Here is a 27,504-nt window from a genome sequence, read left to right as displayed (position 1 = left end):
GCTAGGGCTAAAAACCCTTATTTTGACGGGTTTTTGCCCTAAGCTTCATAAACAGAGCTGTCACCGTTTGCCATGGTGGAACACAAAGGATTCCTCAAGTTCATGAAGTAGGCTCAGCCCCAGTTTGTAGTTCCAGGACAAATGTCAATTCAAAAGGATTGCATCAAGATCTTCCACAAGCAAAAGGCGGTGCTTCTCCGCGAGATTGAACAGCAAGCCCAACAAATAGCCCTCACAACTGACTTATGGACCGCTGCTGATCTTACCAGATACATGGTTGTGACTGGCCACTACATCAACAAGGACTTTCCAATGACCTCAGTGGCATCCAAGTCCGCGTTCTCTACAGGTGGACGGGTCCTGGATGATTATTGGATGCGCTTAAGCAAGGATTCTGTTGAGGTGTTAATCTGCACTCAAGATTGGTTCAAGGCACGCGAGCAAGCTGGCAAGGAATTATTAACTAATTTACTTCTTTTGTTTATGCCTATGAGGCTATTAAGTATATTTTTTCTTTTGTTTATGCCTATGAGGCTATTAAGTATATTTTTTTCTTTTGTTTATAATAGGGAGATTCAAAGTTGGCCATGCATGACTTGCATGCACTTTTGCAAGTTGGTGTTCAAGGCTTTTATTGAACACCAAATTTCAAAAAAACCTTCAAGCAGGCTTAGGGAGTGTATTACAGTGTGGCTTGCATGCACTTTTGCAACTCGGTGTTCAAGAATGAAGTTGAACACCAACTTGCAAAAGTGCATGCAAGTCGCATCTGGCCAACTTTGAAACCCCCTAATCTACAGACTACCCTGAAGAAAAAAATAAATATTTTCACTTTTTCAAATTTTTGGCTGGGGCCCATGGGCAGCCTGTGGGCGGCCCGTGGCCCGCCTGGGAGCCAAACGGGTTTGAGGTGGGCAACCATTTGGCAGAAAATGGCCAGGCCTGGCCTGCCCAATAAAAAGTTGGCATGACTTGGGCGGGCCCACGGGCGGCCCAAGCCCGCCCAATTGGCATCCCTAGATGCAACTTGCATGCACTTTTGCAAGTTGGTGTTCAAGTCCATTACACCAAGTTGCAAAAGTGCATGCAAGCCACACTGTACTACACCCCCTAAGCCTGCTTAAATGTTTTTTTGGAATTTGGTGTTCAATGAAATCCTTGAACACCAACTTGCAAAAGTGCATGCAAGTAATGCATGGCCAACTTTAAATCCCCCTAGTTTAGAAATGGTACTGTAACACTGCACACATGGGGTGTATGCAGTAAGTAATGAATTTAAGGCCCCTTTTGGAGCCAATATAAATATAGGTGATATAATCATTTGTAAATTCAATAAAAAATATATAACTCAACATAAAGAATCCAATTTTTTTTTGTAGGAAACCTACAGTACTGGTCTCATCAACTATGAAGTCAGATTTAACTGATTCAGCCATCTTCAGCACCATAATACCATTATATTGCTTTGTTTTGGTCAAAAGCAATTATGGTGTTCAAAGTTGGTTTGCATAATTTTATGCATGCACAAATCATAAAATCATAAAATCTTTTTTGCAGGGGATGTGACAGTCTGATTATGTAATACAAAATTTCCTCACCAAAATATTTTTATGATTTTATGATTTATGCATGCATAAAATTATGCAAACCAACTTTGAACACCATAAATATAATGGTACTACAGTACTGAATATGGCTGAATCAGTTGAATCTGACTTCATAATTGAAGAGACCAGTATTGTAGGTTGCCTAGAAAAAATATTTGGAGGCTTTATGTTGAAGTTTGTAGTTTTCATTGAATTAACCAATGATTATATCACCTATATTTATATTGGCTCCAAACAAAGCCTAAGTATGTATCAATGCTGAAACAAGTACAATACATGGAGTGTATCTGGTAAACCTTTTTCATTCAAGATACAGACCTACAAGTCCTATTTTTTGTTTTTAGTCCTGATTATTTATAGGATGGCTGAAAACAAAAAAACAGGACATGTAGGTCTCCATCTTCAATGAAACACGTTTACCAGATACGCTCCATGTATCGTACTTGTTTCAGTGTTGTATGTATCCACTGTGAATGTCAGAAACCAAAATTCAAGTTGTGCCCTATGGGATTTGAACCTGTGTCCTCAAACTTCATGATTGATGCTTTTTACCAACTGAGATAAGTGCGCTGTTGCTTTTTAGGGTGCTCAATTCACTTTACGGTCACCAAAGTTGGTGTTATTGACATGTATCCTGGGATCAAGTCTTCTATGTGTTTACATTGCTTGTCATGTTACCAGGTTCAAACTCAGTTGTCTTTGGTTGGCAGGCTGCATCAGAGCAGAATTGATTATAACAGTGAAGGACCTCAGGTATAGGACTTGGTGATACTAACAGAAAATCTTCATGCCACACTTGGAGATACATAGTGATTATGATAACACTATAAATTATCACATGCCAATGATTCATCCAACCAATTTAGTGTTTGATTACTCACTCATGATATCCTTGGATGCCAAAATACACTAGCTAGGTTGAAGTTCAATATAATGAAAATTCTGCAACACGCCTGGTAACACCAAAGTAATAATATGACATGCTTTCCCTTGCCCATTGTGGGAGTTTTGACTCATCTAAAAGACACCCTTGAGATTGTATGATGTATCAGAAGAGGAAATCCAAACCATTCTTGATAGAGGCCTTGGCTTTGTAGACCCTGCTTTCAAGCTTCCAATTCTTTAGAATTGCTGCTAATTCTTCTCAGAAATTATATCTTCTCACCCTGGCTTGATTGAGTCCAAATTCCTTCCATATATGTCAATGTAGAGCAAAAAATTCATCCATTCTCTCAAGAGAACTTGGAAAGAAAAACTCCTTGGGACATCAAGACTTAAATTAAAGTGCAATCCAGTCAACAAAATTCCCACTGAAGTATATAAATTGTCTCCTACTGTGTTTAGTAGTGAAATTATTTTTGGGAAAGGCTTGATGAACCTTGCACTTTCAAGACTAGGAGAACCAAACATGAATAAATGTTATTTTCTCATGACAACAAAAAAATACATAGGGAAGAATAGATCAAATACTGCCAGTGGCAGGAGTGGTGTAAAAAAGCAAGGAGGAACAAAGACCAATTCTTTGCCAGTGAAACTACAAGACTGGATTGGTTCGGTCATTGAGAGGAGTACATAATATGCTCATCGATGTGACCGGTTCATCTGACCATCAAGAGGAGGGTCAATCAAGGGACTCCTCTTAATGACCAGTGGGTCCCGGCATTGGTGGGATCTCAATGAGTGGTACAAGAGGCGGCCATGGGGTCTCATGTTCAGCCGCCATTTTGACCGAGCCGGTCATTTGACGCCTTGGAGTCAGGTATTTGCCGGGCTGGGTCGCATAGCGGTTAGCCTGGGGTCATTTTGACCTCAATTTTATCATTATAGCCCCAACCGACATTTGACGGGCTGGATCTGCAGGAACCTGTCCCGGTGTGTAGGGGTTTTGGTCCTAGACCGACGTTCGGCCCCAAGCAAGATTGCATGGTCTTTGGTCCTTAGACGTTCGACCCCAAGCAAGATTGCATGGTCTTTGGTCCTTAGACGTTCGACCCCAAGCAAGATTGCATGGTCCGGATTCCCCCTGCAGTGTACTTGGATGTGATGGAAAGAGCATTTGTATAAGATGGCTCAAGTCACATCGTGGTGAGGGCTTCGGCAGGAATTTTCAACTTCACATAGAACTTTTTTGAGATCCACGTATTTCAGCGCAATGCCATTTAAAGAGAACAGCCCCCAACCTCAGAAAGTTCTAATCACAGGTATTGTGAGTAAATACTATTCGGCAAACCAAGACAGACGATTTCACTTATGCGATGACTCTATTTTATCGTTAATATAGAGTGGTTTTGTTGGAGCTCATGTTGCAAAAACCTTCCTGGATAATGGATGGGAAGTGATCGGTACGGTGCGATCAGCCGAGAAAGGCGAAAGCCTACTCGATTTACCAGGTTTTTCATCATTTGCAAAAGATGGCAAAATAAAATTCGCAGTCGTTGAAGACATCAGCAAGGCCGACTTCAATCCAATCTTGTGCGGTGTTGATGCCCTCGCGCATACTGCTAGCCCTTTTCATTTCGACGGCAAGAAGTTTTCCGATTATGGTGCGAGTTTTGTTCTTTTTCTGGATAGATTCAGCGACGCCTTGGATGAACATCCCATTGAAAGAATGTGTTTGCCCAATTTTTTCTGATTTTCAGCTGGACCAGCGATTGAGGGGACTCTGAACGTCCTCAAGGCTGCTCAAGGCTTTCCTCGAATCAAGGCCGTCGTTGTTACTTCCTCTTTCGTATCGGTAGTCGATCACACGGAGCCTCCCGAAAAGCAAGGTGGAAGAGTTTACTCGGAGGCCGACTGGCTCCCAATCACCTATGAGGCCGCTGATGCAAGTACTGATTCCTCACTTTGGTATTGCGCATCTAAGAAACTGGCGGAAGAAGCCGGTAGGCCTTGCTCCCTGCTACAAATTTCATGTTTACAAAATATTATTCGGATTTGATCTGATGGAGAAATGGAATACAATCTGATCCGTGTCCATTCTTTTTGTAGCGTGGAGAGTTAAAGAAGCGGGTGCACCTTGGAATTTGGCTACCATTTGTCCGCCAATGATATTTGGTCCAGTCGTAGGTGTTTTCTAATTAGGGTCTCAAAAAGTGACAATTCTGAATAATTGTGTGACAAATTTTTATTCAAGCCAGATTCACACCGAAAACCTGAGTGGCCTGAATGAATCCTCACGCCAGTTGTACGACTTATTTGCAGGAAACACGCACGGAGAAGTACCGCCTACACGCTTCCCTTGTCTTTCAGATGTGCGTGATGTGGCCGAGGCTCATTACCAAGCCATTTCCCGAATGGCAAGCGGTAGATTCATAGTCGCATCAGGCGTTTACGATAACCAGCGCATCGTGGATACGATACGTCAAAAGATCCCCCACGCCTCGGGGCAAGTTCCTACCGGACGACCAGGGAAGCATTATCGCCCAGAAGAAGTTTACGCTCTTAACTCTGACAAAGCGAAGATAGAACTTGGTATCAGGATCAGGGAATTCGATGAAATCATTGTAGATACTGTTCAAAATTATATCGACCTCGGGGCCCGATTCTAAGGAAAGGAGTAACCTGCGTGAAATATGGCTAGGATGACTCATTCCACCATCAGCTTTCAGCAAGGGTCGCCGTGAAACTCAGAATATAAGCCTACAAAGCCCACATTTTTACTGAAATGGAAAATAAAATTTAATTACAAAACTATCAAGTATACAACAGGTTGCGAAGAGATGTGTTTACAGTTCAAGTGTCATCCTTTAGGAATTTTGAGAGGCCGCCTGTCCTCGGAAGAGGCAAGCTAGGGGACGACATAAAAAAACTAATATACAAAATCTTGTTATGCTCTTGCATCAAGGGGTAACATACAAAGAAATGGAGAGCTGGTTATTATATGATGAACAAGAATACTGGAGGAAAGATGATAGAAAATCACGGATTGAAAAAGATCAGTGCTTAAATAGAGTCTTCCTCCATCATTTGGAACAGTTTGGATAGAATCAATTTCGGGTCTTGCTTGGTAGCCTTCTGCGAGTTCTGGGTAGAGGTACTCTGGGCAGGAGAGCTAAATCCGCCAACGGTCTCCGTGTGGGAGTGCGGTGGAGTTGAGGCCGAGAATCTTTTTGAGCTGCTCTGAGAAAGAGAAAGCCTGCTTTCATCTTCGATAAATCCAACCAAAGTTAAATTAGTTTCATACAAAATGTGTCGATATTATTGGGAAAAGAAGGCTTACTTTCACTCAGAGTCTCAGCGTCCGACGACTGGGATTCCGGGATTGTCTCGAGCTTCGGTCTCGATGGATGGCTGAACCAGTCGATTCTCTGGTTAGTCTTTCGAGAAAGAAGCCGTCTTTTCTTGGGAGGGCTATCGACACGAGGGACTGGCTGAGGAGCAGCAAAAGGCTGGGGAGTCGCAAAGGCGGATGGAGGCACCGCGAAGTTGTCGAAGATATTCCATGCATTTTTTATGTTCTTGACGCCAGGAAAACTGTCGGGGTAAATGACCATCTACAAAATGTCGCATTCGAAGATAAGTTAGAGAGTCATGTACTCCGCTCAATCAAAAGGGGGGAACACACGTCATTGTTTTGCCTCTTACTAGGTCCCATTGAATCGGTATGAAATCCCTCAATATCGAGGATCTGAGCAGTTGAGCTGCCTGCCTGGGTGCTGACCGGATCCACTGACAAAATCTCTACTGGATAAGAGAATCTCTGTACGTCATGCGCGTCTTCACTTGAAGCGACCTCTGCAGGTGCTGCTGACTGGTGCTGAGAGGCTGCCGTTCGGCTTCTGGTTTGGATAGGCGCACGGGACATCGGTGTTCGTGTGGGGGACTTCTTACGAAGGCCCGAAACAGCTCTTGAGGTGGGGACCATGCTGGGGTGAGCGGGTTCTTCGCGCGACGGTGATTCAGAAACTGGAGGTAAGTTTGCATTGGATGGACCCTGAGTTGGTCTTGTCTCGCAGAGGAAAGTCTCTTGCGAGGACACGAGCACGAAAGACGATGCTAAGCTACCAGCGCTCGATCGGGTCTTGATGGATGCTTCGTCTCGAGGCTTTCTCAGCTTTCTGGCAGGTTTCTTGGGTGAATCGGCTTTGGTTTTCCGGGGTGCGGTGCGCTTTTCTTTTTCTTCCTCCGGCTTTACCTGTCCCTTGCGAGGAGAGCTTCGGGGTGAGAGAAATTCGGTGATCTTGCCCATTGGTGAAAATAGTTTCTTGAATCGGTTGAAGAGTCTTGATGAGAATATAAAGGGTCAGCAGGCAGGACGAAAGAAGTCAGAAATAATCACCTGAGAGATATAGGGCTGAGGTACTCACGTGTTCATACAAGCACTGGGCGGGCGATTTTGGTGGTATTGGGGGTAGGAGTTTATGGCTCTCAAGAGATTTAGTGAGCTCGATCTGGAGGATAGCTTACAGTCGGGATGGGCCCGATGCTGCTCAGGCTGGAGCCAGTTATATAGGAAACTCATTTTGGGTGTTACATTTCAAAAAATCGCGACTGAGGGACATCGATGTTAAAAAGCATTCAGTTCTTCAGTCAAGAAAGTACGCGGGTATGTGCCCGCATACATCCAGGTCTACACGCATCCAAAGCAACAATTTAGACAACATCTAGGCAACATTTAGGCAACATTCTGGGGGAGTACTTTCCAGTGCACTCCGCGAGCCAAGCGGATAAAGCAGTTTCGCGATTGCTTTCAATACTTTGGACCCGACAGCTTTTCGAATCAAACGCACAACGCATCATCCCAAACGCAGTTTAGACTTTGATCGTCAATCAACGAGATTCTATAGACTTCACTGCAGTGAAGTCGACTATCAAGTTTCGAAAAACCGAAAGCTAGCGTCGGGAGGACTGTGGTCTCTTCAAGCTGGGAATTTTCCTCCTGGTTCTCTTCCCCGCAGATATCTGAAGTATGACGATTGGGTTAATGGGCCAATATTCAACAAGAGGGAATTGGTCAACTCCCCAATCGTCACTTGTTCTCACAAATCGCCACAGAAGTAGAGGATCTGAGCTTCGCTTGTGGTTCGGATTTGTGCACTATGATTATGTATGGAGTGCGAATATTTTCTACGACCCTTGATCAGCTTGCTTCATCCGTGCCGTACTTGTTTCGGCACAGAAGAAATCCACCCGGGCTATATATAGTTCCAGGTTTTAAAGGAAACCCGATTGAACTGTATGTCCTGGGGGCCGGACATCACACAGCCCGCTGACCACCGCCAGGCTACCCAGTTAACAATCCATAGTGAGATTGGGACACCTGATTGCTATCCAACCCAAGTTTCAATCAGGTGTTTTATCTGTGCTTATTCATCGCAAGGAATTAGAGGATGTGAAGTAGCTGGCTGAGAGAGGTGTCTTCTTTGAGGACCTAAATCCTCCTTGTAGCCTGCGTGCCAAAGAATTTGGTGATATTGAGGCAGCAATTATAAACACCTTTTTGAAATATTTTTGGAAAGTATTCAAACTTTTCCCAAAGTTCTATTCAACTTTTTTTGAAATGTATTTTATTTCAAAAATACTACAAAAAATCTTCAGAACCGCAGGAGGCGGGATTGAAACTTTCAAATTTCCGAAAGTCATTTATGAGTATAGATGAATTGTACATCTGTACCGTTTGCAGGTCATTGGTGCCGTGCCCAATACTATTTCCTGTATTTTGGGGCGGCGGAGGTCGGCAGAGCTATGAAACCGCCCAACCAAGCCATCTTCACATAGTTCCCCCATCCGCCATCCATCATCCCCTCTGCACCACCAACAGTCATCCGACTCCCATATCTGCTCACCCCACAATCCATCATCCATCCACTGCCATCTGACACAATGTCCACTCAGCAGCATCAAGATATTGAAGGCTCTGCCTCTTTTGGCCTTGATCCTGCCCTATTATCAGGGTCAGCCCACGTCGACAATCCCAACTCACCTCAGGACCACGAACCGGTCTTGCCTAACCGTGGACAGCGCACGCCTGTCAATTCCAACACCCCGGCCGGATTGCTCCAGACCCCAGGTTCTTTGGGGTCTTCAAACAACAATACCGTTGGCCAATCTGCGCAGGCAATCACAGGTTTGCAAGCAGGTATCAGCCCTACTAATGCTTTTGCAAGGGGCCCCTGCACCACTCGTGGCGGTGGATCTCGTGGCGGGGGATCTAGAGGCAGAGCCCGAGTGGCATCATCGTCGACTCGAGCCCGAGTGGCATCATCGTCGACTCGCCGGCAGAACAGAACCCGGGCGGAAATCAACGCTGCTGAGGCCCTCAAGGCTCAAAAGCAGGCGGATCGCGCCAGGATCACGGCCAAGCGGCTTGAAGCGGTGCGCCTCAAGAACCTACACAAGGGTGTTCGCGCGGCCATCATAGCCGCAGAAACGCCTCTGCCAACGCCTCGCTCGCTGTGGACGGAGGAAGCCACTCTGGAACTATTGCAGTGGTACAACGAGGTCAAAACAGAGTTTGACGAGCTTGATCGTGTCCGCCCAGGCTACATGAACTGGGTGACTTACTATAACCAATGCAATCCAGCGCGCGAGGCTTACCCCTTGATAGCGGACCGGGTTAAGGACAGCCTGGCCCGGCGTTACCGAGTGGTTATGGGAGTTTGGAAAGTAAGTAGGCAGCTCTTACTGGATCCGTGCACATGGAAACTGATGCACTCTCTGCCATGATGCGCACCTAGGAGGTGTACGATATGCTATCCCATTCGGGCAGTGGTGGGCTATATGTAGTACTCACTCAGAAGAGCTTTCCTGCATTGGTGAGTTTCCCTTTGTGCTCATTATCTCTATGGGATGCGTGGCCAATCCATCTGCTCTCTTCCAGTATTGGCATTACATCTCCTCAATGCATGGTGACAACGCGGCCACGGTAGCTTACGGGCATGAAGAGATCTCGAACAACTTGGCGGCCTTGGTCGCTGACATTGGCCCAGAGGGGGGTGGGGAGGACCCAATCAGCAACTCGGATGCCGCAACCGCCGCCCGGGACCACCAAGGCAAGGCCGGGTTGACCGCGGCAGAATTAGCCCTCGATCCTCCATCCGACCCAGAACCTGAGGCGGCAGAGGCGGCTGGGGTTGACACAAACCCTTTCGTTCTACCTTTGTTGCAGCCATTGACTCAGCCCGCGGGAATTCTCCCGCCAATCCCTTCATCTCAGCCATTGAACCGCCCTCCAACTAGCTTGCCAATGCCGCCGGCCCCGCAGCCCCCAAGGGTTGTCGAGTTGTCTGCACGACGCCGCGGTCGTACTGAGGTCGTCAAGCCGGAAGATACCACTGCGGCCGGGATGCTCGTGATGATGCAAAAGGCCCAGGAGACGTCAAGCCTATGGATGATGGAGGATCGCCGGCGACAGGACGAGGATCGCCGGCGACAGGACCAGTTGCGGGCGGATGAACGTGCACACGCCGAGAAGCGCGAGGATCAGAAAGAAGCCACGCGGGCGGCGGCCTTCAAGGATGCAGAGGCCGCACGGGCGATTGCCGAGGGCCATCTCAAGTTGGAACGCGAGAATGCCGAACAACAAGCTCAGGTTCAAGAGGATGATCGTCGGGCGCGTGAAGAGGCACGAAGATATGAGGCCAACCAGGAGCGCATGGCATCCGATCGGGCCGCACAGGAGAAATCCCGGCAACTATTTGAGACTGCCATGTTGACCATGCTTGGCAATCTGGCCAACAGGAATTAGTACCTCATGTTACGCGCTGCCTCGCATGCTGTCAATCACTAGATTTATCACCCTCCTGTGGCTTCTGCAGATTATTACAGATCATTCTCTATTTTATCCCCATCAGAATTACTTATGGACCATATTCTTTTCCATATGCTTTTCCTTGCAACTCTCCAGTAGCTTTGGCTGATTATTCTCGAGGTTTCTCCTTGTTTTCTCTATCAGAAAAGCATTATACTGTTGGCAAAATAGCTGTTATCTATTTGCTTCTAAGTGTCTCGGAACATGTCTCTAATCAGAAGAAGTTGGTAAAAGCTCTAATATGGGATCTAAGTTCTGATTCAATCTTCCATTGAGATGGCCTCGTACGGGGCCAAAATTGGGTTAAGTCGATCCCAGTGCCTGCAAATGCGCCGGGTATGAGCTGTGTGGAGGATCAGAGGCATTGTCAGGATTTTATTGCCATGAAAATGATGACGGCCGAGATCACTGGCATTCACTGACATTCCATGGATACTCGGCGACCTGTTGGATCAATGCCCCATTGGGAGCCCACTGAGGCGCGGCGGAACGCCGCGGCTTCCTTGTAGGATTGCTCAAGGAAGAAAATCCAAAGGCATATCTCTACAATGGTGGTTGGTGCGTCAGTGGAGGAACATGCAAATGATCAGATAAGCCGGAGGGCTGACCTGTTGCCTTGCGATTGTTAATCCCGTAGACGGCCAACTCCCTGAGTATCTCCTGGGACATTGCGCGCTTTGCAGCCTGCGACCCTAATCCATGCCACCGCTGATAATTGTCTCCAGTGGACATCCAATCAATGAGTATGGTCATTGAAGGAGGCCCACCGTTGACCCCGTCAGAGCTCCACGAGATTCCTTGGACTGGTGTCATTTGAATGTTGATGATGATGTGTTGTGTGGGTGAACAATGGCAGAGGATTGACCGGACGGATCGGAATAGGCTGATCAGGGAGATGCCGGATGAGGTCTTCTGGCTGGGGGGGTCCGGATCCACCCGGACTGTGGGCCACACTTCATCCCTAGTTTCATGGGCTTCTACTAGGTTTGACGCGCAGCCTCCAACTCCCAAGGACACCGCCAAGGGATCATCCATAGACATGGGCGACACAAAAGACGCCGCCAGTGTTCCCAAGGCCTCTAGCTCCCAGCAATTTGACCCAGCCCACGACCCTAGCATCCCGGATTCAAACGAGCAGGAGACAATAGCCCTTCACACGCGAGTCCTTGGCACGACCGGGCTAGCCCCATCAGCAGACCAATGCAATGGTACCCGTCCCCAGCAGGGGTATGAATATGTGTCCATATCCAAACAGGTTAGCAACCATCTTCAGGCGCTGGGCACCAATGATCCTATCACTGACCATGGTAAACACTGCTAGAATCACCAACCCGTCAGCAGCCCCGTCCTTGTGTCATCGGAGCGGACTGATGAGAGCACGGCGGTATACTCCTCCGAAACGGCATGGGGCATCCGTGAGCCCATGTCATCCTGTCATTCAACGATATCATCGGAGGAATACGACTCCCCAGATGACGTGCAGAGGGCATCACGTGATGCGATGGCCCGGATCCGCCGAGCCATGGACGCCGCGGGATGTCAAACGGGGGTGGCATTAGACGAAGTGGCGGCTTGGGAAGCCGCAGAGGCATTGGACGCAGCGGCTCAGCGGCCACAGGATGAATAGCAATAAGATCTTAATCAGATCCATGGACGCCGCGGAGGCATTGGAAGCAGCGGCTCAGCCGCCACTGGAAGAATAGCATTGCCATATGATTTGATGGATTACTTTAATCACAAGAAGCTAACTACACTAAATAAGACCGGAGCCTATCCCTAATTGAGTTCATGTGTTCAACTGGAGGATTAGGCTGATATCCAGCTCTGTCCCCAGCGCGCGCATCGGCCGCGGGTACCTCGTTAAAAAGATCCTCATTAGAGCTCCTTTTGTCCCATACTTGAAGGTAGAGAGAGCCTCGTCTTTGTAAGAGATTATGAAGAATCATACAGGCAAACGTGTTATTTCTGGCTCGAAGGGGCTTGGCCTTTTGTGCCGTCAGGAGGATCCGGAATCCATTCTTCAGCTGACCAAAGGCCCGTTCGACAATCATCCTGGTTGAAGAGTGGATGAAGTTGAAATCCACATTGTCTTCGCGCGCCAGTGAAGGATACGGTACCAGTATCCTGACGTTAGATGGATAGCCGGCGTCGCCTATGAGGTAAGAGCCCTCAGGTATCATCAGCGCAACTGGCGAGGCTGGTGAAAGACTATGACCCAGTTGTGAACGCCGAAACAGTCGGCTATCGTGCATGGAGCCCGGGGCACCCCCGCTGACCTGAACCAAAAGTATCAGTGACCCAAGCTGAACAGCCAAAGGGCAGGGAAAATAGAGCTAATGAATGTACATTACAGAAGTTACCGTCACCGTCCACGACGCATTGGAACACAATGGACGACCAACTTTTCCTATTGACATACCCTTTCCAGCAATCCTCTGCCGGCATGGCCAACGGGATGTGCGTCCCGTCAATCGCACCAACAATGTCCGGGATTCCATGCTTCTCTTCAAAAGATGCTTTGATCTCATCCCATTGTTCATGATTGTCCAGACGAGGAAAGCTGGAATCAATGGGAGGGATCAGTCATAGACGTTGGGAGAGGATTACAGAAGCACACACCTGACGGTATTCAACCTGAACGTCTGCAGGACGGCAGTAACAAACCGCGCAGACGCTTTATCAGCCGTTTCCTTGCCAATGCTAAAAACGTGGCCAATCGTAACATAACAGGACCCGTGGCCAAGCCGATAAAGGCCAACGGCAACCTGAGCCTCCACGGATAGCGGATCTCCACGCCGCAAGGGATTGAGCTGCAAAGTATCTCGTAAGCTGTCGGCTAGCCAGTGGAAATCGGCCAAGGACATCCGGAAATATTCAACAAATCTTGTGTGTGGCATGAGGGGATCGTTCCATGGCTCCCATCGGGGGGGGGTCGCTTAAACGCCTGCCGGGTTGCTCGTATATAAACCTCTTCGTGCGGGTGCTGATTGGAGAACCAAAAGGCCATCAACTGATTCGAGGTGTTGATGTTGAGGAGCGGGGGAGGTAGCATCGTGAGCGGTGTGGCTTTGGCAGACGACTCAGAAATTGTCTTGTTCCACCCAGGAGGATACTGGCGCTGCAGAAACCCCAGGAGGCTGGCTATGTATTGCAGTGTGGTGGAGAGGCTCCATGATTAAGCCATGTCCGTTCCAATAACGGAGGTGGCTTGCGTGGTACACTGGCTACAGGCTCTTGAGTCTTATGTACACGCTTTGTGGACGCGTGGCATTGGGTGTTCATAACTGCACCCAATGATCTGAAATTCAATCAAAAGATATTTGAAAGAAAATAAAATAAAATAAAATTGTAATTTCTTTTGAAAATCTTTTCAGTTACTTTTCGAAAAAATCTCGAATTTGCGTTTATAATTGCTGCCTGAGCTTCCGTGATGGCACTCATGAACCTGCCTATAGCCACCGAGAATGCTCATGCTGCCCGCTTCACTCCAGGTCACATCGATCTCCACATCGATTCACTCTAGCGTATGACGCTCGGTAAGCGCTCATTGAGCCTTTTCTTTTGTTTCTTATTTCTTCTGCGTTCTCTGTGCTTTTTTGTTATCTGACTTGCGTGCTTTTGTTCTTTTGTTTGAATTTTCTTCCGTGGCTTCTTGATCTGTCGTTGGAAAAGGCAGGGTTTATCGGCAAGCGACTAAAGGGTTTTCCCAGCGGCGATGCACTTTTCCAAAGAGAGTGCTGCCGGCGATGTAAATCTCCGATTGAGCAAGCCACCTTGGCCATATCGCCGCTGAGAGATGCAGACGACGCGTCGCATCTGTTGATGAATGTGATATCTTTTGACAGCTCTTAGCCGAAGTGCATGCCAGCCCCGCTTGAGTTATGCACTGGCCCAGCAAAGACCGGAGCTGCGACTGGAACTCGGCCATCGATTCACTTCACCGGGATTATGTCGGACCTTCGTCTGCCGCCTCACATGTCATCGTCACCGGCACTACGATGGAGCTCGCAAAGTCGGGTGGCACAAATTGGTTATATAAAGGCTGCCTTCCTACCAACTGGCTATCGATCATCTTCCCCCCCTCATCGGAAGTTTGAATGATAGCCAGTTACGCAGTGTAGACCTCCTTTACTTGGAAATTCCCTCTTCATTCATCAGAGTATTTCGCACGTCTGTCTGTGTTTGATCTTCGTCAGTCTTATCCCCCTTGCACGTAGAGAGATATACTTATGTAAAATGATGGACTGATCTTGTCTTGTGATTCTCTTTGTCCGTTATGGCTGGTAGTTTAAGCTCGACTTTTTCAGATCGCAAAGCACGGACAACTCCCAGGTAAGCTCAATCCCCTGACTCCAAGACTCCAACAAGTGTCGCTGATTGTGAACAATTCTCCACTTTCTCTTCAGAGCTTACAGTTCTCGATCTTCCCTCATGTTATTCCTCGCATTCTTGGCCCACTTGCTCTTGCTAGATGTCGGCCTGGCTGACACTGGAGCTCCTCCACTAAACACCAACCCAACTTACCCGGGCCGACAGCAGCAGCCCCAGCACTCCGACCTGGATGCGTGGATTGGCAAACAAGCCGAGCTGTCTTGGTCAAACGCGCTCTCTAACATTTCCCCTAACGGAGCCTTACCTGGGATCATCGTCGCCTCTCGTTCGTGAGTCCTTAGGTACATCTGCGCTCGATTATGTTTTCGTCATCTGACCAAGTGTTCTGTACATATTACAAACAGAACCTCGAAGCCCGATTACTACTACAGCTGGACTCGTGATACATCCATGTTTGTCAATTTCGATCTTCATATTCGTTAGTGATTCTAGATATGCTAACCAGTTTGTTAAATATAAACGTTTCGCTGTGAAAAAAGAGTGTTGAAGGAGATCGTTTGGCGATACCAGCAGTCGCATGATCCGAAGCTTTTGGCTCTGATCAAGCAAACTATTTCGGCCACTCAAGTCATACAGCGTTCATCTTATGGCGCGGCTGGTGGTCTCGGGGAGCCCAAGTACTTCGTCAACGGCTCGGCTTTTACTGGTCCTTGGGGTAGACCACAAAGAGATGGACCAGCCCTTAGAGCTACGGTGTATATCAAATTTGCGCTTGCCTATCTCAGTGTTGGTGGCCCAGAAGCTGCACAATATGTGAAAAGTGTCTTGTACGATGGCCAATGGAGATCTCGATCCGTGATAAAGGGTAAGCAAAGGTTTTTCTTCTTCTCTATCTTCGTTATCAAGAGAAGTTTCTGATTTTGATTCCATTAACAACTATTCTACTAGCCGATCTCGAATACATTTCGAACAGCTGGAAAGAACGCTCGTTTGATTTATGGGAAGAAGTCAATGGTTCCCACTTCTTCACCTTTGCCGTGATTCACCGAGCGCTAAAGGATGGTGTGAGCTTTGCGACGAAGATGGAAGACCATGGGGCAGCCGCTTGGTACCAAAAGCAAGCTGATCAGATTGGCGCTCAACTCGACTTGTTTTGGGACAAGCAAGCAAGATACATTCAAGCCAGTCGAAACTTTGTCGATTCTCATGGAAAGGTCTGTCCTACCCATCTTTCATCCATTCTATGTGTCTCGTTCAGTATCCAGTCGACTGACCTGTGCTTTTCTCCTCAATCTTTCTGCGCCTCGGTTCAGAAATCTGGCTTAGATGTCGGAACCTTGCTGGGCTGCTTGCATGCTGGAACACAAACTCCGGAGTTGTTCAGACCGGATTCCGACAAAATGGTCAATACCTTCCACGCTATATTGGAGTCCATGGCGTAAGTTGTAACCACTTTTGCAAAGTAATGCGGCTATTCGAATACTAATTGCTGTGTACATCAATGAATCTTTCTCGAATGGTAGAAAAACATATCCTCTGAACAGCAGATACCACGACTTAATTGCTAAAGCCGTCGGAAGATACCCTGAAGATGTAAGTCTTTGTCACCTAGACAACAGAAAAACGAAAGAAGTTTCAAGATCAACTGAAATGTATAATGTTTTGACCACGTTACTCTCTTTAAACCCAGATTTATGATGGCGTTTCGACGAGCATCGCAAACCCATGGTTCATAACGACATTGACGATGGCAGAATACCTGTACCGGCTGAATCCGAAAACCCAGCTTATAGGAGGAGGAAGTCAAAACATGACTGCACGGATGATCGGGGACCAATTTGTACAGATCGTTAGGAATCACATCCAACCAAACGGATCCATGCATGAACAATTCGATCGGGTCAACGGCGCTGGTCGTGGTGCTAGAGACCTCACTTGGTCTCATATCTCCTTCTTGTCAATGAATCGTGCTAGGAAAGGATTACCCGAATTTTAGCTCTTTCTCTCCTCCGTTGATCCGCTATCTTATCTCACATCAAGTATTTTATCTTAAAAAAACCTCACAAAAAACTGGTTTATTATTTTGGACTGTTTTCTCTCTCCTTTCTCAACCCCGCTGTTTAAGTACACGCCGCTGCTATGTAGCTTGCATGAAAAGAAATGGACAATCTTTGATGAAAGCTTTTTAAAATATCAAACCTTAAAATGTCTGGCAATCAACCATATCTTCGTAGTTGCCAACAAGGATTACGTTTCTCCAAGTATGATCAATGTTTGTATTCTTTTGAAAGCGGCTCATGTTAGCATTGGTACTCTTTCGCAAAATTTGTGCCTCCGGCACTCACGGATGACTCGATCTTGGAGTGTTGGGTGATCTTGAGTCCACAAACACAAAAAAGAAGAGAAAACATTCAACTCCATTTTTTGTTCTGGCCAAACTGTAGCCTGGGATGTATCATGTAGCGCTTTTGTAAAGCTGATGAGAGCTTATCTGATGTATTACATTTTTTGTCCCTGAGATTACTGGGCAAAAAAATCGGGGCTGTATACTACGCAGCTTCATTAAATTCTATCCCTCCTCTATACATTGAGTTCCTAGGCAGTCTTCCCATCCATCCAACATGTGTGAATAAAAGAAGAAATTTATACAATAAGGAAGAAGAAATGTGACAAGGAAATTCCAAGTCTTGATATTGTCCAGTCAAAAGATGGCTCCAAAATGACAAAATAACTGTCTACAACACTTGTGAAAAAGATACAGAAAAAAGATTTGGTGCATTTGTGTCAACATAGTAGTAAGCATTGAGCTAATTCCCGGTTAGAAACGTCATGGCAAATGGAAAAGTCAGGACGGGCAGATAAATCGACAAGTACCCGGAGTCTAGAATGGGTAGATGAGCATGAGAAGATGAGAATGGGCAGAAGAGATAAAGTCTTTCTTGGTGCTTTGAGTCAGCAAATTGGAGGAGGGGGCCTCAGCTTTCACCACGCCCCAGGGATCTTCGGCGGATTCAGATCTTTGAAGTTTTGGCGGGTACATCTACCACACACTGGGGAGAGTGGTAGGATGATTTTAGCAAATGAACTCGGTATTGCTCAGAATTCAAAGCTTGGACTCACCAATTCTTTGGTTGTTGATATCAAGAGGTTCGGTCCACCCGCATTTGTATGGACGTATCTTTTGATCACCTGATGGATCCCGACCCCTAGCCACTATAGCCCGAAGGTTTCCAAATGAGTGGGATGAACTTCACAACTTTTAAACATATATTCAAAAAAAAAATAGCGCTAGACCACGCACCTAACTGTCTCCTGCGATTATCAGCCCAGAATTGGGTTGGATGCATTAGTGGTACTTCTACAGGCTTCACATCTTGTGCATCTTGTTCATCGGGGTACCGTGTGCAGCCTATAAACGCCCAGTCCTCGACTGATGAACGGAAAGACAGTAAAATTAAGGGGAGGAGAAGATTATTTGTCTTAGTTCTGCACTGTCAAATATTTTACCAAGCGCCCAATGAACAATCAAACTTACGACGGAAGCCGGGGACTGTTTTCGGGTCTCTTCGTTTCTCTAGATGGCATGTAGACGTTATACAAAAGTAAGGTAGACCATCGTCTGCTATGCAAGCTGTAGACAAAGTAAATAGTCGTGTTTCGAGAGTCAGAGCTTGGTAACTTCCTATTGAAACACAATCACATGATTTGGGAGCTTACAGCTATGGCCTGCTGGTATGTAAGCTGTTGCATTCCAGCTGTTACCACAGCGAATATTCGTGCCTGGCGCTCCGACTGGTGGCGGCTTCGCGGCTCTTCGTGAAAGGGGGTGTCGTTGGACTTCGGCAAGCTCCACGGCTGGTAGGCTAACGAGAGCAATCACGGCCGAAACGGCGTAAAGTCTCCAGATTGAACCGGCTGGAAACATGTTGCTGGTGAAGGTTACCCAGAAGTCCTCAAAAGAAGAAATAATGTGGAATTTTTTGGTGAATGTAAATGGTGCAATGCGGCGAAAGAGGACTTCGAGTGGTATTTATATACACACCCGTGACCCGGGCGAACCGTCGTTACCAATTAAGAGGCACTGGCAGTACTTAGGTTGCGGCACACAGCCGCCAGGCCAAGGAATACGCCGGACGCCACGAGCCCAGGGGGCGCATACGACCCCAACTGCCACCCGGCCGGCCCAAAGATGGACCGTCGCGAGTCCACAACATGGCCCGGAAGTTCCTCTCCTCCTCGAAACGGACTTTCCGGGAAGGAGGGGACAACCATTTTCTTCATTTCGTTTTCCAACGACCGCCAAAGATGCTTGGCTAGGTGAGGTGGTTGGGCGTTATTGGGACGCTGTATTTGTGTAGTACGCCACGGCAGCGCATTCCTTTGCCTCGGCGCCGGCTGTGCCGCGAACTGGTTGCTACTGTAGGGCCAGTGGCGAAGCATTATTTTGATGTTTACATACTAACATTGGGTATTGGGAAAGTTCTAGCAGTCTTGATGAAGACAAGTCCTTCCGATCCTTTTCAGGGTGCTCAACCAGGTTGAATATCTGCTGGACAAACCAGTTCACACTTTGATTGACAAAGTAAATCTCGATCAAAGAATGAACAGGTTCGAGTGTTTTTTATGTAAGTGATCCAGGGAATTGGGAATGCATGTGACAATAGGCTTTCGGGGATAGCAGTGTGGAGCCATGTAAGAATGAAAGAGGAGAAAAAATGAAGAAGGGGGATGCTTGCTATTCAATTAGAGAGAAGAAAAAGATGAGAATCGGCTGATATTGAAAGGGGGTATATTTGCGTGCAGTGAGATCGCATTTTGAGGAGCGTGATGAAGATGACGAAGATGATGATAGAGATTATGCGCATGAGAGTGGATTTGTAAGTTATGTCACAAGATGTCATGTATTGAAAAAAGATGCATGGGATTTGCTCTGTGTTGTTGTAGTTTTTAGGAGAAAAAAGTGGATTTGGTTGCATAAGGGTTCGTGGGGTGGTCATTTCAATTGGACTCATTGTTCTAAGGTGACAGAACCAAAGTGAGCAGAGCCATGCGCACCTGAGAACCAAAAAGGACAAGTCAGAAATTCCTCGGACGAACCACTTTGAAGAAGAACGAGAGCAAAAGAGAGAAACGAAGCTTACAAAGAGGCCGTAACGCATTTGTCTGAAGTAGGCTGCCCTGAGAGGGTCTAGGTCGACCTCGGCATCGATCTCAGCATTCCTAGGCAGAGGATGGAGGACGATGGTATGTTTACGAGCGCGGCTGAGCAAGTCGTGATTGATGCGATATGAACCCTTGACGGCCTCATACTCGGCTTGACTGGTGAAGCGCTCTTGTTGGACACGAGTCACATAGAGCACATCTGTCTTGCCGATCACTTCTTCGAGGTTGGTCGATTGCTCGAACGAAATCCCAGCTCGAGCGACCTCTTGCTTGATCGAATCCGGAAGGGCGAGCGAGCGAGGCGAGACAAAGATCAGGTTGACTTGGTAGAGGCACAACAACTTAACCAAGCTGTGAACCGTGCGTCCATTCTTCAGATCTCCAACCATAGTGATCGTCAGTCCGTTAACCGTTCCCAACTCTTCTCGGATCGTGTAAACGTCTAAGAAGGCCTGAGATCGGTCACAATAAAGCAATGATAAGGTGGGTTAAGCTCGGGTCAGTGTGACGGCAAGGGAAAGGCGGCGATGACGAGGAAGAAAGCGACCAGTAAGCTCACCTGTGTGGGGTGTTCCCCTACACCGTCACCTGCGTTGATGATCGGAACGGGAGAGACGTTGGCAGCGTTTCGGGAGCTCCCGGCAACTGGGTGTCGCAAAATAATGGCATCGCCATAGCATCCAAGAGTTCGGATGGTGTCCGGCAAGCTTTCGCCTTTGGCGGTAGACGACTGATCGGCCGAGATGGAAACAACCCTGCCGCCTAATCGACACATGGCCGCTTCAAAGGAGGCCGACGTCCTGGTCGACGGCTCGTAAAACATCGAGCAGATCACTTTGCCCTTGAGAACATCGAGTACTCCGTTGCGCTCGACCTGAGTGCGCATCTCCTGGGCAATGCTAAACAACCCATGGAGGTCGTGGCGGGAGAATTGATTGACCGACAAGATGTGGCGTTGGTGGAAAGCTGGGTTTCGATCAAGGCCAAGACGTGGACTGGATGGCTCGCGGGGGATGAGCTGAGGAGTGAAAGAAGCGGAGGTCTGGTGGGCCTCTGGCATACCAGATTGGAGCGATCTGGCATGCGATCCAGAACGGATAACAGGAAGGGCTCCTGGGCCAAACTGTGCATCAGCTTCCTCAGCGCGCACATTCGGCGAGCCGGTGGCCATTGCACTGACCGAGCGCAGCGCTGATCGGCTGGCCGCACCTTGAGGAGAGTCATTCAAGTTGGAACCGGGGAATGCCGGCTTTGTCTTGGCACCAGGATGGGAGTATGAGGTTTGTAGCTCACTCGCGGTGCGCGAAAGTGAGATGGGAGCCTGGTTGAGGTGCCTTCCTGTACCTGGTTTGGAGTGAGAGAAACCGTCGAGACAAACAGTTTCTTCCTGGAAGACGACACGGTGGACGTGGCCATTGAACATTTGGTCTTGTAATGGTGACCAATTACTGCTGGTGAACCTGTGGCTACGGTCAACTTCCACTTCAACGTAGGTGTCCACCAGAGGAGGCAGATGGAATATTCGAGCAGGGTTTTCGGAACATCGAAGGGTTATGTCCTCTAGAGTTAGTTTACCTTGGCTGAGGGCGGATAAAAGTAGTTGGATGCATTCTGCATATCCATCTCCTGGGGTGTAAGGTTTTCCTAGCTCTTGAGCCAACTCGAAAGGTAGTCGACCGACAGAGAGCGTGTCGATATGTTCCAGATGTTCCCAAATCACGTCCTGATCCTCAACGGTTGGTAAGCACTGAGCTTGAGGGTACATTGATTGATTTAAAAACAATGTGTAGATCGTCACGTCAGCGGTGACTTTCAATCCCTTCTGCTTGCTCAAAGATATCAACTCGATATCGGCAGCCGTGCGAACATCGAGGACATGAACACTGCGATTGTGAAGACTGGCAAAGAGTAAGATGGAGGCGAGGTTTGTAGTCTTCGCGTCGGTCAGGATTGGCTTGTCCACCGGCCAATGGTTGAAATGGGCGGCAATAGCCACAGCCTGATTAGCGCCATTCCAATCACGCTCAAACGGGAGCATCAAAGCACTGGCCAGACTGATATCCGGTCCTTCAAGAGAGTTGACGTTATGGGCGGTTGCGGCAACGACAAAGCTGTAGTTACAATGGGCACGAGTCGCGATGGATGACTTGACCAGAGCTAAATTCTTGCTATCGTCGATACGTCCATCACCGCCAATACCGGAGACCAACAGAGTAAGGAAGCCCGCTTTGACCGCGGTTGCTGTAGTTTGCTCCAAGGAATCCGAGCTTGGAGAGATGAGAGAATTGACGAAGCAAGCAGAGTCAACGAGTCCGGGAAGCCTGATGGTCCGATGCGAGGATTTAGCATCTATCGAGCTGATTGAGAGTGTGGGGTATCTGGCGAGACCCTCGATCAAGATTTTCGCGTTCTTCACATTGGTTATCAGGGGAATGGCGTGGTCGATAGCGGTTCGTCGGGCTCGGTAGCCCAGTGAGATGTGTTGCTGTGGACGCCTGAACCTGTTTCGGGAGGGTAGGTTGATGAACAGGTCAACTTTCCCTTGCTTGAGGTGATCGATCAAAGAATATTCCGCCTTCTGTCCTTTCGCTTCTTCTTGAGACGAAAAGGCTTCCAAAAATTTGCACGGAATACCGTGTTCCTGTTTGCGATTGCAAGTGTGTATGGGTCAAGCTATCCGACGTGCTTGGAAAGAAGAAATAACTTAGAGGCTTACCGAAATGAAGTCATTGGTCCCGGCAGTACCGTAGATCGTGTACCCAAGGCGATGCAACCGTTCCACCGAAGGTAGCATTTCGAGCTTGTCAGCATAAGCTCCGATAGAAAAGAGGACACTTTTCTTGGGCAGTCTGACGTTGGTGGCTAAGATAGCTTTGAGATAAGCTTCGTATTTGTCCTTCCCAAAGCAAGCAACCTCGCCCGTCGAAGACATCTCGACACCCAAGACAGGATCAGCACCGGCCAGACGGGAAAAGCTGAATTGAGGGGCCTTAACCCCGACATAGTCTTTCGGCATGGTGGATGCCGGGTATGGCTGGACGGGGAATCCCATCATGGCATCGGTGGCCATCGCCACAGCGTCGATCCCGGTCACTTTAGAGACGAACGGGAATGATCGAGAGGCTCGAACATTGCATTCAATCACCTGGACAGAGAAAAGTTAGTTAGTCGAACAAATATTGTGCCGATAAGTTGAAGTGACTAACCTTAATTTCATTGTTTTTGGCAATGAACTGGATGTTAAAGGGACCGGTGATGTTGAGCGCATTACCGATTTTCTCGGTCGCGATCTCGATCCTTCGCACCGTCTCGGGGTCAAGATCTTGAGGGGGGAGAATCAAGGTAGCATCGCCCGAGTGAACCCCGGCGTTTTCCACGTGCTCACATACGTAATGCATGATCAATTTTCCGTGGCGAGCGACAGCATCCATCTCGATTTCTTTGGCTCCTTCGATGTATTTGGTGACCACTACCGGATATTCGCGCGAGACTTGTGCGGCTTGGGCGAGATAGGCAGACAGGTCATCTGCTGAATATGCGACATTCATCGCGGCGCCAGAGAGCACATAGGATGGCCTAACAAGAACTGGGTAGCCCACAGTTTCACAGAAAAGGTGGGCTTCTTCGATGGTCGTCAGCTCTTTCCATCGGGGCTGGTCAACGCCAATCTTGTCGAGCATTCGGGAAAATTTGTATCGGTTCTCGGCGTTATCGATCATTTCAGGAGAAGTTCCGAGAATCTTGACATTCTGGCGGTGCAGGGGCAATGCAATGTTATTCGGGGTTTGCCCGCCCATCGAAACGATCACTCCGCTAGACTTCTCGGTGTCGTAAATGTCCAGGACAGTCTCAAGGCTGATGTTTTCGAAGTATAGTCGATCTGCCTCGTCGAAATCGGTCGAGACTGTTTCTGGGTTATAGTTGACCATCACAGTACGTAGCCCACGACCACGCAGGGTGCGAATGGCTCGCACTGCACACCAATCAAATTCCACTGAAGAGCCGATGCGGTAAACACCAGATCCCAAAACAATAATCCCTCGGTCCTCAAAAGTGACATCGTGCTCTGTAGCATTGTAGGAGGTGAATAGATAGTTCGTGAATGCCGGGAACTCCGCAGCTACGGTATCGATTTGCTTGACGAAGGGCATGATGCCAAATTCAACACGTAGACGACGGATGGCCAACTCATTTGAATTCAAGAATCGGGAAAGTTGGTTGTCCGAGAAACCGAGTTGCTTGGTGTAACGGAGCAAGTTGACAGGGAAGTTGGAGGCGTGATACTTCCGGACAATGTTTTCCATCGTGACCAGATGTTTGAGCTTGTGGAGGAACCATTTATCGATTCGCGTCATCTCCCACACTTCTTCGAGAGTCCATCCCTCATTGAAGGCATTAGCGATGGCGAAGATTCTTCGATCGGTTGGCTGGGTCAATTCTTGCTTGAGTTCATCTTGGCTTACGATCGAATTTTTATCGAAGCCGGTGAATGCCGGATCGACGGACCGGATGGCTTTTTGGATCGCCTCTTCGAAGGTACGACCGATGGCCATGACTTCTCCGACCGACTTCATAGAACTACCAAGCTTGCTGGACACACGCTGGAACTTCTTCAAGTCCCACCTCGGCATTTTGACGACGCAATAATCCAAGCTGGGCTCGAAGCAGGCGGACGTCACTTTGGTGACCGAATTGCGAATCTCATTCAATGGGATACCCAGTCCCAACTTGGCAGCGATGAATGCCAGGGGATATCCGGTCGCCTTGGAGGCCAGAGCCGAAGAACGCGACAGACGGGCATTGACTTCGATGATGGCGTATTCCTTCGAGCGGGGATTGAGGGCATACTGAATGTTGCATTCACCTGATGATTGAACGAGACTGTCAACTTGCGAGAAGAGAAAAATGACGAAGATGTCGTGAATCACGGACCAACTACTCCAAGATGACGGATGACATTGATAGCCGTAGTTCGGAGCATCTGATAATCGGCATCAGAGAGCGTTTGAGAAGGCGCAACGACGATTGAATCACCTGTATGGATGCCCAGTGGGTCGAAGTTCTACAAGATTCTGGGCTCGTCAGGATTGATCTTCAAGCGTCACATGAACCCGCAACGCGAACAACGAAAGACTGACCTCCATGTTACAAACGGTGATGCAGTTGTCTCTGCAGTCCCTCACGACCTCATACTCAACCTCCTTCCATCCTTTCATACTCCTTTCGATAAGCACCTGGGTGCTGATCGCAAAAGCCTTGTCACACAATTCTCGGAGCTCTTCATCGTTGTTCGCGAAGCCACTTCCCAAGCCCCCGAGCGCAAAGGCAGCCCGGACGATGACGGGATAGCCGATCTGATTGGCGGCTTTGAGACTCTCCTCGATGGACGTCGCAGAAGCGCTGGTGGCACACTTCTCGCCAATCTCGGCCATCGCGCTGGCGAACAGCTCCCTGTCTTCGGTGGTGATGACAGTAGAGATCGGAGTCCCCAATACCTTCACTCCCAATCCTTCGAACTCGTCCTTCAAGGCGATTCCAACCGAGAGGGCAGTTTGGCCCCCGAAGGTGCAATAGATTCCGTCCGGGCGCTCATGTCGGATCACTTTCCGAACGAACTCAGGGGTGACGGGCAGGAAGTAAACCTTATCGGCCAATCCTTTGCTTGTCTGGATAGTCGCAATGTTTGGATTGATCAGAATCGTGTAAATGCCTTCTTCTTGAAGGGCCTTGATTGCCTGGCTTCCAGAATAGTCAAATTCACCGGCCTGACCGATCGACAAACCACCACTACCCAGGACGAGAACCTTCTTGACGTGAACTTTCGGGTTCTTCAGGCTATTTTCGTGGGCACTGCCTCCGGGCATTGTGACGGGCAGGAAGGTACCGTCTTGCGCGAAGGAAGTGACACTTTTGACAAAGACATCAAACAGGAATTCGGTATCTTGTGGACCAGGCGCACTTTCGGGATGGAACTGGACACTGAAGTACGGGTAGCGGGTTGAGTAGATACCTTCGTTGCTCTGATCGTTCGCATTGACAAAGAGCTCTTTCCAGTCCTCGGGAAGCGATGCGGTGTCGACGGCATATCCATGATTTTGCGACGTGATGTAGCATCTACCTGATTGGAGGTCAGTGCAAGGTATGTTCTGGCCTCGATTCCCGTACTTGAGTTTCAGTGTCTTGGCGCCAACTGCCAACGCGAGCAACTGATGACCTAAGCAAATCCCAAAGATAGGGAAAGCTTTCATCTCCACCGCTTGACGGATCCGAAGGATGGGGGCTTCGGCCAGCTTGGGATCTCCTGGCCCGTTTGAGATAAAAAGCCCATCAAACGATCCAGGTTCTTGGACGGATGGGTTTAAAAAGTCGTGATCCCAGGGAACGACCAGCACTTCGACTCCACGACGCAAGAAACAACGGATTTGATTGTATTTCATCCCAACATCCAATGACAAGATCCGTAAAGGTCTTGATTTGGAATGGTGCTGGAGGATTTGAGCTGGCTGATCATGAGCCGGTAGGTGCTGGGGTTGATACAAGGTCGGCTTAGTCCGGGAGACAACTTGAACGAGATTATCGGCATTGTGATCGTGAAGTGGGATGTCGATATATTCAGCGCGCCATGATTCGCGGGAGGGGCCCATACCACTGAGTCTTGAAAGAGGTGTCTTCTGTAGTGAACCGTTGCTTGAGGATGTGGGTGGGGAAACGGACTTGGCGAGTAATTTGGCGAGCATAACACCCCGTTCCCTGATCTTTTTTGTCAGTGCTCGAGTATCAACGCCATAGATAGCGGGGATTCCTTGCTCTTGGAGCCATTGACCGAGTGGGCTTTCGGCGAGATGATGACTGAAGTCTTCCCGGTCACCACTATAAGAGCCGACGACCAAGGCGGCCACGTGGATTTGAGAGGACTCAAACTGGGTCGGTAAGAATATGTCTTCTCGTTTGGGTACGCCATATGAGCCGATCAATGGGTACGTCAGAACCAGGATTTGGCCTTTGTATGAAGGGTCGGTTAGAGACTCGGGGTAGCCAACCATCCCTAAGGGGAAGAAAAACAATGAACGAGGAGTCAGTGTGATGAGCCAGACCGAAGAGGGTGTATTGAGGAAAGACATGCGAGAAAAAAAGCGGGCACCTGTTTGGAAGACACATTCTCCGCTGATGCTTTTACCGGATACACCAAAGCCATAGCCTTGATAAATGGTACCATCGGCGAGCTCGAGAACCATCATCTTCTTTGACAGTCCCTCGCGAACCACATGATTGCCATCCTCGCTTTCGCCAGGAGATGCAGTATATAGATCTTCAAGCGCCGGCACGGAGGGGGTGGCCGGAGGTAGGGAATGAATGCCTCTCTGGTGGCTGGAGATGGAGGGTGAACGAGACATCACTGGCGAGCGGCTGGCGAGTTACAAAAGGATTGGAAACAGGATGAAAAACAATTTATCAGCATAGATGAATACGTGAAAGGTTTGAGATAGATAGACCCACACTCCATTGGGACCTTTGATCGCTGCAGCACGTCTGGCAGCGACATCCAGAGGCTCGGTACCTGAGACAGATGCGATGGGACTGGCGAGTGGACTACCATCCAGGATTGCGTTGTCGAGTCCAGACATTCTGTGAGGGGAAATGGGGGATGGAATA

The 27,504-nt window shown here is 48.4% G+C and overlaps 5 protein-coding genes across 5 annotated transcripts; 2 read left to right on the top strand and 3 right to left on the bottom strand.

Annotated features, from left to right (window-relative positions):
* Positions 1-3,759: 3,759 nt before the first annotated feature.
* On the top strand, positions 3,760-5,155 carry PtA15_6A725 (uncharacterized protein; the record flags this gene model as incomplete). The annotated part of the gene is made up of 5 exons (XM_053170461.1): positions 3,760-3,813; positions 3,889-4,150; positions 4,247-4,489; positions 4,596-4,669; positions 4,745-5,155. The coding sequence occupies 5 exons, from the start codon at positions 3,760-3,762 to the stop codon at positions 5,153-5,155; spliced, it is 1,044 nt and encodes a 347-aa protein (XP_053021650.1).
* A 394-nt stretch (positions 5,156-5,549) lies between these two features.
* Positions 5,550-7,068, bottom strand: PtA15_6A724 (uncharacterized protein; the record flags this gene model as incomplete). The annotated part of the gene is made up of 4 exons (XM_053170460.1): positions 5,550-5,752; positions 5,827-6,100; positions 6,172-6,829; positions 6,914-7,068. The coding sequence occupies 4 exons, from the start codon at positions 7,066-7,068 to the stop codon at positions 5,550-5,552; spliced, it is 1,290 nt and encodes a 429-aa protein (XP_053021649.1).
* A 7,169-nt stretch (positions 7,069-14,237) lies between these two features.
* Positions 14,238-16,130, top strand: PtA15_6A723 (uncharacterized protein; the record flags this gene model as incomplete). The annotated part of the gene is made up of 7 exons (XM_053170459.1): positions 14,238-14,368; positions 14,644-14,688; positions 14,763-15,017; positions 15,093-15,140; positions 15,228-15,553; positions 15,637-15,902; positions 16,002-16,130. 7 exons carry the CDS (start codon positions 14,238-14,240, stop codon positions 16,128-16,130), a joined length of 1,200 nt encoding a protein of 399 aa, XP_053021648.1.
* Positions 16,131-17,670: 1,540 nt separating this feature from the next.
* PtA15_6A722 (uncharacterized protein) lies at positions 17,671-18,613 on the bottom strand (the record flags this gene model as incomplete). The annotated part of the gene is made up of 5 exons (XM_053170458.1): positions 17,671-17,738; positions 17,809-17,901; positions 17,990-18,118; positions 18,224-18,319; positions 18,406-18,613. 5 exons carry the CDS (start codon positions 18,611-18,613, stop codon positions 17,671-17,673), a joined length of 594 nt encoding a protein of 197 aa, XP_053021647.1.
* A 1,091-nt stretch (positions 18,614-19,704) lies between these two features.
* PtA15_6A721 (uncharacterized protein) lies at positions 19,705-27,476 on the bottom strand (the record flags this gene model as incomplete). The annotated part of the gene is made up of 8 exons (XM_053170457.1): positions 19,705-19,743; positions 19,830-20,303; positions 20,411-22,396; positions 23,058-24,715; positions 24,784-24,913; positions 24,990-26,896; positions 26,993-27,258; positions 27,349-27,476. 8 exons carry the CDS (start codon positions 27,474-27,476, stop codon positions 19,705-19,707), a joined length of 6,588 nt encoding a protein of 2,195 aa, XP_053021646.1.
* Between the last annotated feature and the right edge of the window lie 28 nt (positions 27,477-27,504).

The sequence above is a fragment of the Puccinia triticina genome, chromosome 6A (assembly GCF_026914185.1).
Source record: "Puccinia triticina chromosome 6A, complete sequence".
NCBI classification, from domain to species: domain Eukaryota; kingdom Fungi; phylum Basidiomycota; class Pucciniomycetes; order Pucciniales; family Pucciniaceae; genus Puccinia; species Puccinia triticina.
This window is presented reverse-complemented; position numbering and strand designations above follow the sequence as displayed.